Genomic DNA, 15,970 nt, shown 5'->3' with positions numbered 1-15,970 from the left:
CTTACAACGTGTCACTGGGTGGCTCTGACCCTAAGGAACCAAGTGAAGTAATAGAGTAAAGTGGCCCCGACCCTAGTGTACCGGAACAAACTGGGACTCAACGCTTATCTAACTTCGACAAAAACTGTTGAAATAGTAAACTGATGAAGCACTGAAATTTTCAGAAAAAATACGCGATGTAGACATTTTTCAAAAAGAAGGGTGAAGACAAAATTGCTGAAACAGTGAACCGATGAGCCAAGTGGATAAGTTGTCTATCTCTTCACTAAATCACTACACTAGCTCGTCGAGGATCCTTTAAATGGCAGGCAAAGCCTTACAATGGTTCATTTACCCAAAGACTAAAGATTGGATTACACATCTAAAGATCTGCACTCTTCTAAGAGGGACTAAATGTGAGGCCACAATCCAGTCCACAAGTTCGACTATAAATATTAGAGAGAAAGGCGAGACAAAAAGTTGGCAAATGAACAGTGCTTCTCCCTTGTGATGAAGAGATAAAGATAGATGGAGACAAAAAGAAAAAGATTTGAAAATTTTCTTTTTTAAATCAAATTAGAAAACAGGCCGAAATTCAAGATAGTTCAAAGGCTCATCTAAAGATCAGCCTATACTTGAGGGAGGACAAATGTTGGGCCTTGACCCATAATGGAGGAAGCCCACTAAAGAAGCAGCCCACACTCAAGATCCCACAGGAGAGCACATGTGAGGCACGTGACCAAAGCACTATAAAAGCAAAGTTCAGCCACTTGAAAAGGGGTTGGAATTCTAGAGTATAAACAAATATGTATATTCTAGGCCAACATTTGGCCTTGGCCCACAAGTGGGCTTCTTCTTCTTGTTTTTTTTTTCTAAGGCTATTCACGAAGAAAAGGGGTTAAAACACGGCTTTGAAGAGAACAGAGTACGCCTTTTTTTTTAAATCATCTTCTTAAAGGCGTGGTGTAACGACTGTGTTTTTATTAATGTGAGTTGTTTATTATTAATAGCTATATCAAATTTGAATTTCTTTCCAATGAATTTATTATTATTAGTTGTAATATTTTATAATTAGAATAATTATTTTAGGAATTTACCGAATGGTCAAAATATTACTTTTATGAATCCATAATTTTAAATATTTTCTGGATGTAATTAACTTCTAAATTACGTATAAACTTTGATAATGCTTTATAAATCCTAAAACTTTTGTTTTATTAGTTTGTTAATATTTCGGGATTTATAAAGATATTTCGGTGATTTTTGAGAGAAATTTACTTAAAAGTTATCTCTATAAATCAGTTAAAAACAAGTAGAGGGTAAATGGTGAGTCAGTATAATTAGACACGAGGCAGCATAGAGGCATACCCCGTGTCCTCTGTTCCACCGCCATCAGTACCTTTCCCCATCCCATCTATTATCATCTGGCTTTCTTTTATTATTTTTTTCTGCCGAAAACACTAAAGTTCTGTCCTCCGGGTTTTGACGCCGTCATATCTCCGGTCCGCTGCCGCCAAGCTTTCACAACTGCCCTCCGCCGTCTCCTTTGTCCTGTTCGAAGCTTCCCCTCTGCTTGGTGGTTATTGGTGACCTGCTGCCTCCGCAATTGCCTGTGTATATTGCCTAGTTCGTCGGATTCCGCCAGTCCTGCTCTCTTTCGATTTTTCTTCACATCAGCCTCCCCGGTCAATCCTCTCTTAGCCACTGTCAAATCAACTCTTTTCGGGTTTAGGTATAGCTCCTAACACCTCACTCTTTAAGTTGTGTGTATATATAAATATGAGTAAGGCTTGCTTGTGCTGTGTTGTGACTATGTGAATCAGTAGTGTTAATCAGAATTAGTTGATATATATATATATATATATATATATATATATATATATATATATATATACAAGTTACTACAGGGAGGTGGGATATGCTAGTTGCTAATTGTTAACTAAAACCTAAGTGTAGGAGTGGTGATATAACTGTAATTTGGCGAAGTATTATTATTCAATCAGCTTACGAAGACAAGTATGTAATTGGTTTAAACATATAAATATATGGGTAAATTCATGTTAGTTCCATTTAAAAGGATTATGATTAATTAATTAAGAAATTTCAAAAATTCTGTTTTGGGAGATCACTTGTCCTTAGTATATATTAAGTATGTTTACATGAAAACAATCATCAAGTTGAACTCGGATTTGGTTAGTTTCAATTGAGTAATAACGTGGGTAGTTACTAGCTTTCTCTAATAAAAACTAAATTACAATTACATGTGTAGTTACTCTGAAAAGATAGTATTTTAAATACTGAAATAAATCATATAGTGTCCTGGTGTAATATGTGTATATGAAGTGACATAAAAAGCTAATGTATTTAAAGTTTAGTTCATAGATAGTTAAGTACTTGGAAAAGATTATGATATGAGTTGATGGTGAGTTTGTGCAACTAAAATTGGGATTTTAAATTAAAGGAAGTTACTTTTACTAAATTGTTATGTTATAAAAATATTTGTTCTGGGTATTGGTAGTTGGCAATTTTTTGTGTTGTTAAGTTGGGAACTTGTTGGATTGGTTATTGATATTAGAATAAAACAGGTGGTTAGTCCGATAAATAGAGGAGATGCTGCCGAAATTTTATTAGGAATTATACATAAATGAGTTATTAGGAATGATTGTAAGTTAATAACACAATATTATAGTCGAAAAGGAAGTGGGATATTTGTCAATTAACCGATAGTAGTTATTATTAATTATATAGGATTATATGCTCCATTTCATGCCTTGTGTGTATATGCCACGTTTATTCGAAGTATAGTAATAAATAAATTTGGATGTAGCAAGGATATGATTTAGCTAGATTAGTAAAATAAGATTTTCTGTGCTGTAGGTAATAGTCAGAAGCCTGCATCCACCTAGCACTATCCTAAGCTAAGGCACTCAGCAACCAACTTATCAAGGCAAGTATATCTAACCAATCTTTTTCAATGAATACTGCTTTTATTTAACATTTGTACTTTGGGAAAAAGTCTTTCCTAAAACTTGAATTGGAACGATTAATGAATGCTTTATGGGAATAGTACTTAATATCCTTCCGAATGAGACACTTAAATTACATTGAAATTTTTGGAACTGGGAAGTAAAAGAAAAATTCAGATATAATCATTGGACTATTGTTTTGTTTGCGTAAGAGGCCGATACCCAGCTTTGCGTAAGAGGTCTATGCCCAGCCTATTGTTTTGTTTGCATAAGAGGCCCTTGGCCCAGCGTTATATGGAGACCTAGCTAGTCTTCAGTTCCGGAACATGTTTGGTTTAGGATAATGTATAAGCATTATCCAGGTTGTTGGTGGACTGATCATCTACAATAACCCTTAATGTCCAATATATCTGAACTGTTCTAAAGCTTTGAAATTGTTTTATTCTCGGAAAATATTTAAGGTTTCTATATCAAAGCATGCTTTGTTTTATACTTCCAGTTCAAATATTTATCTAGCATGTGGGTTTGATTTTTGTCTCTATTATACTTGCTGAGCGTTCTTTTGCTCACCCTGCTATTTCCAACTAATATTTCAGATGCCTCGCTTACCTAAGTCTACATGTAAGCACGTGCCACCCCGCGCTCCACCTAGCACTTCCCTACTGGGCACTTTTCAGGTAGATGTTGAGGCAATTAATTGAATAGGAAATGTCAGATGGAGTTGGATTGTAGCTAGATGACCCTTTTGGATGTAAAAAATCCCATGTCAGGATTATCTTATATCTATATATCTATATGAATTGTAATATTTTGATAACCATAGTCAAACTTAAACCTGGCAAGATCTTGGCAGGGGTCGTAGTTGTTATTAACATGTATGTAAATTAGTTTTTAATGTAGTTTTCTCGTTCTTGTTTTATTATCATTATTATTATATGACACCCAGTTCTAGACCCTGAATTTGGGCTGTTACACGTGGTCTTGGCGAGGGAAAGCAATCATTTTTATTATTTCTGTGACAGTCATGATGGAAAACCCTTCATGTGCGGGGTGTGTTCTCGAGCATCAGAGAAGGTCTTCCGGAGGTTTCCGGTAATCTCATATCGGATTTTCTCGTGTTTGACCATAGGCACACACTAACAACCACTTTTTGTTGAGGTGGATATACACAAAAATCATGAACAGTAAAAGTCCTCCACCTCATCAAAAAGTAGTTGTTAGTGTGTACCCATAGAAAGACTGTAACACCCCCATCTTAAATTAAGACGAGGAGTTACCTACAAATCCAAAACCTGCAAACAGAGCGCTAATATATTCGAAACAATATTAAACAGGTCTAATAATTCCTCAAAAGATTTAAATCCTCCAAAATAATTAAATCCGAATAATGCGAATAAATAGAATCTCTAACAATAAAATCCGAATAATGCTAGAAGTTCATAAATCCTAAAAATGCGAAAAGAATGGGCTGCTCTCCATCACACAGTCCCAATCCCCCTAAGTACCTGCCAGAAGAAGAATACGGCATGAGCCAAATGCCCAGTACGGATTGGAAACATTTACAAAACAAGAAACTTTTAAAATATTTCGACAATAATATAAATCAGTTATTTTAAAATAACAGGCTGAAGCAACAAGGGGTTAGGATATTTCATACCGAGATCATATCAGAACATATACAGATACACACATCATAGGGTACCTAATGTGTGCAACAAATCGGATAACGTGTACGGCATATACAACGTCACCGTCAAATCACAAATCATATCAAAACTGAACTGGGTGCACCCACGTATCCTGAACATATAATCAAAATGGCCAAAGCTCCTCCCAAGAGCTAACAGAAGGATACGCCGTGACCAATCACACTGTCACGGAAGTGTCATGTCAATGATGCCGCAAAGACATGGCTGTAGTACCCCCACAGCTGGGAAACTCGGTATACCCTATATCTCTCTAAGGGTTCAAAACAATATAATTTTCACAACTTAAATCACATGGTACAGATATTTCAAATAAACCGAACAAATCACAATTGTGTAAAATCCTTGAAAACCGCATAACAAATATTTCAATCTTTCAAAACAGATTTTTAAAATATTTTTCGGATTTCAAAACAGTCAAATGAATAGCACCAAAAGAACTTAGCAAATCGGACGGATCAAAAGAGGACAGAACAAAATCATTTAATATCGAAAGGAGTAGCGCTGAATAAAAGGAATAGAATCCGTACCTCGAAACTAGCACACCAAACACTCGCGAGAAACCGTAAATAATCCGCTAAACTCCCGACTCCGAACCTAAATATAAGATTATATTTTATGATTAATATCGCACTGCTTGCACCTGAAATATTCCAAACTCATCTCTAGACTTGCGGCCAAGAGTAAATGCACGTAAACAAAGCAGATCGACTAAACTCAGTGTGAATGAATGATATACTAGTCCACTGACTTGCTAGGCGAGTAACAGGCTATCAAAATATTAAATAATTAAATCATTATATACAAATCGGTTGCATGCAAAATTATTAATCTTTCTTAGTAATTATAGCTAATTTAATGTATCAAATCCTCCTGACCAACATAGTACCAAAACACATAATCAATTATACTTTAATAACACAATCACTATATTGCTAAAAGAAAAGGAAGGAAAATAAAACTAAATAAATAGATTGTCAAACTTGAATCTATTTAAAATAATAATAATAAAATAAACATGAACAATATTAAATACGCTATAAAACACAAAATATGATTATCTTAATAAATTAATCTTCAGAAACCCTTTGATTCATATACGTACAAGCAAATAATAGAAAACTTAACTAGTACAGAAGTGTAACTTTCGAAAGTAAACAAACAAATAACTATGGAATAGTAATAGAGATGAAACATGTTACTGACTATAAAATCTAATGGTGAAACTTATGTTTGACATATACGTGTAAGATGCAGATTACCTCCTGTTTTGGTGAAAGGCTCCAAAACCAAAACTCTAAACTAAATAGCTCTAATGCAGTAATACGTACTGGCTCTGTTTTTACCACGCAGCCGCACAGCTTTCTAATCCTCTCTGCTGTAGCCTCCTTTGTTTAGGGTTAATATTTAACGTAGAATGCTTTGTGACTCTTATCCGTATATATAGATAAAAACTATTAACAAACTCCCAATTAAATTACTATTCAAATGATAATCCGTTTTCTAATCTACTTCTATTATAACTCATATTTTATATTATTATTATTATTAGCTTAAGTTACTAATTCTTTTCCTAATCAAATTACTAAACTAATATTATTAATTCTATTCTAATTCAGATTTTATTACTAATAATAAATAAATACGGATATTACAAAGACCCATCTTATATTATGTCGGATTATCCTCGTGTATGGATTTTGGATGATTATATGATTTGTTGAAAGTCTTTTGATGATTGTTTTAAGAAGAACACATATGTTGATTCAATATTTTGATGGCCTATCCATCCTTATCATGGAATCAAGATGATTATGTGTCAAGATATTTTTGGGAGAAAACTTTTTCCTAATTCTCGTGGTTACTATTAGTCAGTAGTATGAACCAATCCATACATTTTGAGGATAGGCACCGCTATATCGGGCACATTTTTTCAAGATAAACTCAATTGAGAGATAATTCTGTATCGGGTTAAATGGCGTTTCGGTCACTCAACTGACCGCAAACTTGCAATTGGGTCATTCAACTCAAAAAGCTTTCAGTCACATCATTATACTCATAAAAGTTTTCATTCAGGTCACCGGCCGTTACACTCCGTTAAAATTTGGCGGAAAGCTGACTAAGAAGTCGTGACTTGGCTTAAATAAATCCACCGTGGCATGTACAGTAAGCTGAAGCGGCATTTTGGTCACTCAACTGACTAAAATCTTGCAATCGGCTCATCAAATTCACAAAAACTTTCATTTAGGTCATTGTGGAAAAGTCCAACAAAAATTTAATAAGTTTTTCTAAAATGACATTGAGATATATAAAACGATAAGAGATAAATAAGTTTTTTTGGGTAAAACTATTGATTTATGTGTGTGTGTGTGTGTATTTGTTTCAATCAATATACTTATATAAAGGAGAAGCAATATAATTTTTATAGGCCGCCGCAACGCGCGGCTTCTCAACTAGTTGTTAATAAGTCTCGAAATTTTCAGGAGAGAAAAAAAGGTGTTGCGTGATAGTTTTTAATTTTTTTCTTTTTTCAATTTTTAACGAATATTACGATAAGTGACCTAAATGAAAATTGTTTGAGTTTGATGACCTGATTGCAAGTTTGTAGTCAGTTGAGTGACCGGAATGCCGCTTCAGCTGATTGTACATGCCACGGTGGATTTATTTAAGCCAAGTCACGACTGCTTAGTCAGCTTTCCGTTAATTTTTAACGGAGTGTAACGGCCAGTGACCTGAATGAAAACTTTTAAGAGTATAATGATGTGACTGAAAGTTTTTTAAGTTGGATGACCCAATAACAAGTTTGCGGTCAGTTTAGTGACCAAAACGCCATTTAACATATTCAATATCCATGAATTTGTCCTGTGTGCACAAGGTATTAGGCCCTATGACTAGGCTTTGCTTATTTGCCCATCAAAAATTGGATGGCCTATGGGCCACTACCTTGACGGGCTTGACCACATCCATGTTCATGAGAAACATATTTTGAATCGATTTAGATTTCTTAACCCAAAAGAAACTGCGTATAACTTGATTCTTATAACGGTTTTTCTAGTGTGTCCCAATAAGTACATATTAATCACTAAAATTTATGAATTTGGAGAATTTTGATTAGTTTACTTTTTCTAATAATGGTGGACCCTCCTGCATTTACAACAACCACACTAATCAAAACCCTCCATGAATTTTAGTGCTTAACATGTGCCTATAGGCACACACTAGACACAATCAAAAGAGAATGCTAGTAAAGTACATAGTCACATCCAAAGATCCAAGGCTAGAAGTATAGAAGCAATATATTACTCCCTCCGTCCCCCTCAATTGTTTACATTGGAGGGGACACGGAGACCAAGACAATGTATGAAAAATGAGTAAAGTTAGGTGAAAAGTGGGTAAAGTGGTGGGACCTATCAATATTTAATAATAGATTTGAGATAGTGGAGGAAAGTAGTGGGTGTAATAGTAGTTTTTATTGTTAAATATGAGATGGTAGAGGAAGATAGTGGGTGTAATGATGAGAAAAACTTACTATTTATAGTAACGTAAAGAAATGAGAGGGACATCCCAAAATAGTAACGGTATAGAAATGAAAGGGACAGAGGGAGTATCTCTTTGATCTCGACCATTAATTAAGACACAATCCATCGATTGACAACTATATTAAAATTTAATTCCGAAATAATTAATATATGATCTTAAAAAAATGAAAAATACCTATAAAATAAAATAATCTCTTGATATAGTCAATATCAAGAAATTGGTAATAATCATTTGTAATATTAGAGTGGTGAAATTTATACATGTCATCTATAATTAAGGATTTTGTAAAATTGGAGATGTTCCAAGTCATTCATTAAGTAGGAAAAAGAGGCAGTTAATACTCACTCCATCGCCTTTTAAATGTCCATTTTAATTTTTCACTAGTCAAATTGATTACATTTTGATTGAAATTTACATATATCATATAGTTGAGAAAAATAATAAAATTATATCATTAGAAAGTATATTTCTATTTTAATATGCAACTTTCAGATTTTAATATTATAATGTTTAGTCAAAAATTGGTGAATTTGATTTCTCAATAATCAAAATAGAAATGTAAAAAAGGATGGAGGGAATATTTAACTTTTGAGTAAGAAATTTTCTCGACTTAAAAGTTGTCATATATGAATTTGTTGTAATGAATGTCATAAAATTCAAAGAGCAAAACAAATTATTATTCTTAGTAATACTGATCTCTTCGGTTAGATTTAAGTAAGCTTTAAGTAGTGTTTAAAAAATCGGTGGATTCGGCCTCAACCGATATTCGGCCTACTCAACCGATCTTGTACAGAGATATATATTGAAATTTGCTTTTGACGTTCCCAAACATGCACCTTAAGCCTGGTTGACTTTTCACGTGGTATGAATTAATTTTGTAATTTTTTCTATAATAAGCCGGCTTAATCATTGGCCATGACTTTATTTAATTTTAATTTGGAAATGGAGCAATGATGGAACTTGGACCATTTAGAGTCAATAGTGATGGCCAAACTTTATCTCATAACAAGTATGCCTGGAACAATGGTATGAGCAATTTCTTTTACTTCAAAACATTAATAGTTGCAAGGACAATGCACTAACAATAGCTGGCTTCGCAATGCAGTGGCAAATGTACTATTCTTGGAATCTCCTGCTGGTGTTGGATTTTCGTATTCCAACAGAACATCAGATTATGTAACTGGAGACAAAAAGACTGCGGAAGATAGTTATACATTTCTGATAAACTGGCTAGAAAGATTCCCTGAATACCAAACCCGAGAATTCTTCATTACTGGAGAGAGCTATGCAGGACACTATATTCCTCAATTGGCTCAGCTAATTCTTCACAACAACAAAATCACTAACCAGACTGTCATTAACCTAAAAGGAATTGCAGTAAGTATATTATTCGAAGCAATCACAGAGTTTATGCATAAAAATAAATCAAATATTGACTATATTTGATTTTCAGATTGGGAATGCATACATAGACGACGAAACACAAGATTCAGGGACAGTAGATTATTTATGGTCACATGCAATGGTATCGGATGAAGTTCGTGAGGGCATCACCCTAAACTGCAACTTTTCACCAAGTGTAAATGTTTCAGAAGCATGTCAAACTTACATTGATCAAATAGACATTGGGGACAACTATGGTTACGAAATATATGCTCCCTCATGCGATCCTCAAAAGGGTTCATTCTCGGTATTTTTCTTTTCACAATCTTTCTATAGTAATTACTATTCTTTAGAACTTAATTGTTCACTTGTCTTATTATTTTTTTTAAAAATTACTTTTGCTTGAAACAGATGACAGGATTTGATCAATGCTCAGATAATTATATCGACGCCTACTTGAATACTCAGCAAGTTCAAGCGTCGCTTCATGTCACTTTTCCTCCCAAGTCGTGGGCATCTTGCAGGTACTGAACTCTATTATATAGTTTGGCATAGTAGATAATATACCTTGATGAACACATGTCCTCTAACATTTGGTACTTTTTATGACCTCGTTAACAACAATAGCGACGTAGTTGAATGGACAGACGCCCCAGCGACAGTCTTGCCTGTCATCAAGGAACTAATGAACAGTGGCATCAGTGTTTGGCTCTACAGGTGATACACAATTTTCTCTCTCAATATTAGAAATAGTATGTTTCATTGCTTCGGATAAAATTGTCAAAAAATTCGGTGACTGATCAGAATAAAATATTAAATATACAGCGGGGACACGGATGCTGTAGTTGCAGTGACAACAACCAGATATGCTATAGACTTACTTAAAACTTCTGTTAAAACACCATGGTATCCTTGGTACGCTCAAGCTGAGGTAAACATACTACATTATCAGCATTTGAGCACACAAACTCTTTCATTAATTGTGAATCACAAATTCTAATGTCTTTAATAATCTTGTTGAAGGTGGGAGGATATGCAGTTAGATATGAAAATTTGACATTTGTGACAGTAAGGGGATCAGGGCATTTTGTTCCAAGTTACCAGCCTTCTCGCGCACTTGCTTTGTTCTCTTCGTTTTTGGCTGGAGAGCTTCCTCCGTCCAAAGCGAACTAATCCAAGAAACAATGGAATCCAGGAGAGGAGACTCTGAAATTTAAATCTCTACTGAATTACAAGTTGATTGTTTGATGAAATGTTATCAGATTTATTCTTAACTGGCATTTGTGTTCTGATTATGCAATTCATTGATCCTTTTTCCATTATCATGTCATTTTCCTTTTATGCACTTCTTTGCATGCAAAAATTCAAGAGAAATTTTTCATACTAACTGAAGTTCAATCACAATATAACAACAGTGACATTGGATCCATGAGAATAAAGATCAACAGCTAATTACTAAAGAAAATGCAACTACTGAATTACAATGATGAGAAAGGTAACTTGCAAAGTATAGAATTAGAGCAAGCACAAGATGATGAAAGTAGATGATCAACCACGTATGTAGAGAACAAATACTCGATCGGAAATGATGTTGTCAATGCCAAATCCGGCCTTAGGAAACTAACTAATTTATAATACTTAAAATAAATCTTATTTTGTTGAAAATATTAATTATGGGGATATTTTATCTTAGAAATGTTGATTATTATATTTAAAATATAAAATAAATTAATATTATAATAGTTTTAGTGCTTATAATCATATTTAGCAGAAGGAATTTTAGAGAAGTTTTATGACTAGTGATTGCATTAGATCATTGTTTATTTAACCTAAGTTAAATAATTTGATTTCAATTGGATTTCCTTAATAGCTAGCCTGGTCAGCGTTTCCTGTTTATAAATTTAGAATTTCCTTTCTAAAAAAAAAAACTATATATGATTTTCTACGTATAATTTCGTCCTCACGAGTTCGGAGTATTTATTTCATCCTCGTGTGTTTGGAGTATATGATAGGGACTAAAAGGTGTGTTAGCTGTATGCTTTGATGCATCGTTAAGGTACATGTACATTCCATCTATCTCCAAACTTCCTAGATCTTGTAAGTTTCAATTCAGCAGTTTGTGTTTGGAGTTCCGGTAGGATGAAGATGTCGATAAGTATACCCGAATTATATATAAACCAAAGCAAGTAAAGTAGATTGCTGTAGGTTGTAAACTCAACCAGAGCAAGGAATAAGTGATGCATCCAACAGTTTGTTATAAAATTTCACATGTATAAAAGGACAGCCTTATTAATGTAACAGCAACATAGCAACAATGACAAAGATAGCAAATCTTTTATCACTGTCTTTGTTATGCCTTGTGGCCTCTGTACAATGTTATGGTCGAAATGGATTTAATCCTCTGGAAAAGCTTATCAAGGCTCAGAAGTCGAAGAGGATTTCTACTTCTGGTGATGAGCTTCTGAATGTTGAGTATTCGCCTGTTTATGTTGGACCTCAGGATGGATTGAAGGAAGCTGACAAGGTAGAATTATTGCCAGGACAACCTGATGGAGCAATGTTTGATCAATACTCGGGTTATGTCACCGTTGATCCAGTTGCTGGAAGGGCACTTTTCTACTATTTTGCGCAGTCTCAAAATTCTTCTACTCAGCCTTTGGTTCTATGGTTGAATGGAGGTATATGTAGTACTCGTAGATTGATTTTCATATACATTTACAATAAGCCTCAGTTGATAAACTATGATCAACTATATTAATAGGGCCTGGCTGTTCTTCATTTGGAAACGGAGCAATGATGGAACTTGGACCATTTAGAGTGAATAGTGATGGCAAAACCTTATCACAGAACAAGTATGCTTGGAACAACGGTAAGTAGATTTCTTTGTCTTGAGAATTTGAGATTTATACCTCCTTCAGGAATCAGGTCACTAACAATAGTTGGGTTGGCGATGCAGAAGCAAATATGTTGTTCTTGGAATCCCCAGCTGGTGTTGGGTTTTCATACTCCAACACAACGTCAGATTATGTAACTGGAGATACCAAAACTGCAGCGGATGCTTATACATTCATAATAAACTGGCTAGAGAGATTTCCTGAATACCAGACCCGAGATTTCTTCATCACTGGGGAGAGCTATGCAGGACATTATATTCCTCAATTAGCTCAACTAATTCTTCACAACAACAAAATCACTAACCAGACAGTGATTAACCTAAAAGGAATTGCTGTAAGCTTTTTGTTGCAATTAAGCAATCACATGGCTGCACACAAGAAACATGCATGTAACAAGGGAACTGACAGATTATTTTTGATATTCAGATTGGTAACGCATATATAGACGAGGAAACACAATATGCAGGATCTGTAGATTATTTCTGGTCACATGCTATGGTATCTGATGAAATTCACGAGGGCATCATTCTAAACTGCAACTTTTCAGCATATGCAAATATATCAGACGCATGTGAAAGTTACCTTGATCAAGTAAACATTGGCGATATCTTTGGTTATGATATATATGCTCCCTTGTGTGGTTCCACAAGTGGCTCACCCTCGGTATGTCCTTAAAAACGGAAGCACTGTCATCTTCTTACAAAATTTATGTATTTAATCTTCGCCTCTCTTTTTTTCATATTCTTTAATTACTTTTACTTGAAACAGACATCAGGATTTGATCCATGCACAGATGATTATATTAACACCTACTTGAACACTCAGAATGTTCAGACATCACTTCATGTCAATGCTCCTCTGAACTCATGGGAATCTTGCAGGTACCCTCATGAACTACATTACATTCTTGTCTTTCGTACAGAACATACTGACCTAAGCAATTGTGCATAGCATTAGCAATTACAATTCATCGACCTATATTTGGTGGTTTACGTGACCTTGTTAACTACAGCGATAAACTTGAATGGACGGACTCCCCAGCAACAGTCTTGCCAGTTATCAAGGAACTAATGAGCAGTGGCATCAGTGTTTGGCTATATAGGTAATAATAATTTTCAATTAAAGATTAATGCTTCTTATAGAAAATTTAAGAACTTTTTCGGTTTCAATAACTGAGTATTGAATGTGCAGTGGGGACACCGATGGTGTAGTGCCAGTGACAACAACAAGATACGCAATAGACCATCTTCAAACATCAGTTAAAACGCAATGGTACCCTTGGTACACTCAGGCTGAGGTACAAGTCTTTATAATCAGCCGGGCACACCCAAACTCTTTTATTGACTGTCAAATATAATTTTGCTAATTTTTTTATTGATATTTTTTAAGGTGGGAGGATATGCAGTTGGATATGAAAATTTGACATTTGTGACAGTCAGAGGATCTGGACATTTTGTTCCAAGTTACCAGCCTTCTCGCGCGCTTGCTTTGTTCTCTTCTTTTCTGGCTGGAGAGCTTCCTCCATCTAATGATGAGAACTGATCAAGAGTCAGCGAAGTCCAGGAGAGGAGACTTTAATGTTATATTGAACTGCAAATTGATTTTAATAAGATGTTGGCAGATAGATACAAATGATTTCTTCAAGTGAAGATGATCATTATGCCATTTGTGTATCTGATTACTCATTACATTGAGACACTATTTATCAGCTACTTTAATTATAAATTTGATTTTTGCACATCTTCCACACGCTGAACCAGACTAAATTAAAATATACACCGGCCAAGAGCAATAATAGTCTAAGAATTACTGTTGATTGTATTTCCAGAAAGTTGTAAAATAATACTAACTCTTTTCCAGCACATGTATTAAGTGATTGAATAATCGTCACTTTCTAATACTCTGTACTTGACCTCCTAGAAGGATTTATTATATATCCATAGAAAAGATCAAAATGCTTACAATAAAAAACAGTCATCACCCTATGCATCATGCATGTCCCTGGCCGCGGCTTCAACTAATCATCCCCTGAGTTTCCCAACTCATTCTTCAGCACTTTCCTTTCTTGTCCGTTTCACAGAATTCCAATATGTATACATCTATTTATCTACAATTACGTCTCAGAGTCGAATCATTGACAAAAGTTACATTCAAGAACCTCGTACTGCATTGCAATATCTTGTTACAATACATCTGGTTCATGGAAGTTATGGTGCCTTTGCCAGATCGAGACGGATCAGATTTCAGCTTCCACAGAGGAAACAATTCTCCTTATGACAGTGCTCCCCAGAGCCCGAAAAAATTTAACAGCTACTTCTTTAGTGCCCCTACAACCCCCAATTACCAACATTTAAATTATGATTATCATTGCGGTTCTGATGGTAAATTACTTGGCTTTGTTCCTGGTCATGATTCAAATTTACTTCCTCTGTCTTCCGCTGAAGAGATTCACGACTCGTCTTCGTCCTCCAGTTCAAGATCAAGTTTTGGTTGGTTACAAAAAAAGTGGAGGCTAAAAGATTTGTTGTTTCGCAGCGCATCCGAGGCTAGTGAAACCAACAAGTATGATTTTTTGAGAAAAGATAAAAATGGTGATTTAAAGAATTCCAGTAGTAGTCCTTCTAATTCAGTTTTCAGCGGCAACAAAAAGAATAAAGAGAAGGCGACTTTATCGGCTCATGAACGGCATTACAAGGTGAACCGAGCCGCTGCAGAGGAGATGAGAAAGAGAACTTACTTGCCTTATAAGCAAAACCTCATGGTTGGCTGCATGTATGTTGATGCTGCTAGTGTTAGTGATCCCTCCAGGGCAACACTTAAAATTCGATAATTATGAAGTTTACCCCATGAATCCACTCGACTTCAAACTATGATCAATTCGTTTTGTTTAGGCTTAAAGTTGATCGGTTTTTACTCCAGGTTTACCACAAGACACAGAGCCCTTTCTGGTCTACTTCAAACTCAGACAGAATTATATCGCTTTTGCAAGTCGATCATTTTTGTTCATTTGGACATTTTTTTGCTATCTATTTAGATTTTTTCATACCGTGATCGGGTTTTTAAAACTAGAATTTTTTTTGTGTTTTTTTTTCTGATTGAAGATTATATATCGAAGAAAGAATATACAGATGGTAGGGGGATTACCCCTGAAAAGGAGGGAACATGCTCCAAACCTTTTTAAAAAACTAGGAAGTTCGCAAAAATTAAAAAACTGGATAATCAATCAAAGCTGACTACTAATTGTAATATCCTGGTAAACAAGTTTTTTTTCTCCCAGGTAAACAAGTTTTTTAAACTTCACAAAAGAGAATGATTTCTCTCAAATTTCAAGTTTTACTTTGTGCATGACTGAGATGCAAGCATTAGATGCTCCCAAATTGTAAACACAAAAGTTTCTTTCCTTCTGTAGACTGCAACCCTCATCATAATCTGTATAGAGAAGTTTCTGAGCAACTAGGCTAGCCTGCATAATAGGCAAACTGAAAACGGCGAACTTGTTAGG

General features: G+C 34.9%; 2 protein-coding genes and 1 long non-coding RNA gene across 3 annotated transcripts; all 3 read left to right on the top strand.

Moving 5' to 3' along the window:
- Positions 1 to 1,334: 1,334 nt before the first annotated feature.
- On the top strand, positions 1,335 to 3,844 carry LOC135147144 (uncharacterized). The gene is made up of 3 exons (XR_010284676.1): positions 1,335 to 1,711; positions 2,857 to 2,926; positions 3,542 to 3,844. It is a non-coding gene; the product is annotated as an uncharacterized LOC135147144 (long non-coding RNA).
- Positions 3,845 to 9,128: 5,284 nt separating this feature from the next.
- Positions 9,129 to 10,848, top strand: LOC108226050 (serine carboxypeptidase 1). Its single transcript, XM_017401004.2, has 7 exons — positions 9,129 to 9,217; positions 9,297 to 9,568; positions 9,645 to 9,881; positions 9,986 to 10,098; positions 10,202 to 10,291; positions 10,400 to 10,505; positions 10,598 to 10,848. Exons 1-7 carry the CDS (start codon positions 9,142 to 9,144, stop codon positions 10,745 to 10,747), a joined length of 1,044 nt encoding a protein of 347 aa, XP_017256493.2. The 5' UTR covers positions 9,129 to 9,141; the 3' UTR covers positions 10,748 to 10,848.
- Positions 10,849 to 11,812: 964 nt separating this feature from the next.
- On the top strand, positions 11,813 to 14,090 carry LOC108226049 (serine carboxypeptidase 1). Its single transcript, XM_017401003.2, has 8 exons — positions 11,813 to 12,252; positions 12,336 to 12,443; positions 12,531 to 12,802; positions 12,895 to 13,131; positions 13,237 to 13,349; positions 13,481 to 13,570; positions 13,660 to 13,765; positions 13,858 to 14,090. The coding sequence occupies exons 1-8, from the start codon at positions 11,889 to 11,891 to the stop codon at positions 14,008 to 14,010; spliced, it is 1,443 nt and encodes a 480-aa protein (XP_017256492.1). The 5' UTR covers positions 11,813 to 11,888; the 3' UTR covers positions 14,011 to 14,090.
- Positions 14,091 to 15,970: the final 1,880 nt, after the last annotated feature.

This window comes from Daucus carota, chromosome 6 (genome assembly GCF_001625215.2).
Source record: "Daucus carota subsp. sativus chromosome 6, DH1 v3.0, whole genome shotgun sequence".
In the NCBI taxonomy this organism is placed as follows: domain Eukaryota; kingdom Viridiplantae; phylum Streptophyta; class Magnoliopsida; order Apiales; family Apiaceae; genus Daucus; species Daucus carota.
The sequence above is the reverse complement of the archived record's forward strand: the minus strand, read 5'-3'. Positions and strand labels throughout refer to the sequence as shown.

Bases quoted from the DNA above. Each gene is read 5' to 3' on its own strand.
- LOC108226049 (XM_017401003.2), top strand. From the start codon at position 11,889: ATGACAAAGATAGCAAATCTTTTATCACTGTCTTTGTTATGCCTTGTG. The intron at 13,132-13,236 runs GTATGTCCTTAA...TACTTGAAACAG, and splicing joins CCACAAGTGGCTCACCCTCG to ACATCAGGATTTGATCCATG. The intron at 13,571-13,659 runs GTAATAATAATT...TTGAATGTGCAG, and splicing joins ATCAGTGTTTGGCTATATAG to TGGGGACACCGATGGTGTAG.
- LOC108226050 (XM_017401004.2), top strand. From the start codon at position 9,142: ATGATGGAACTTGGACCATTTAGAGTCAATAGTGATGGCCAAACTTTA. The intron at 9,569-9,644 runs GTAAGTATATTA...TTTGATTTTCAG, and splicing joins TTAACCTAAAAGGAATTGCA to ATTGGGAATGCATACATAGA. The intron at 10,099-10,201 runs GTACTGAACTCT...TAACAACAATAG, and splicing joins AAGTCGTGGGCATCTTGCAG to CGACGTAGTTGAATGGACAG.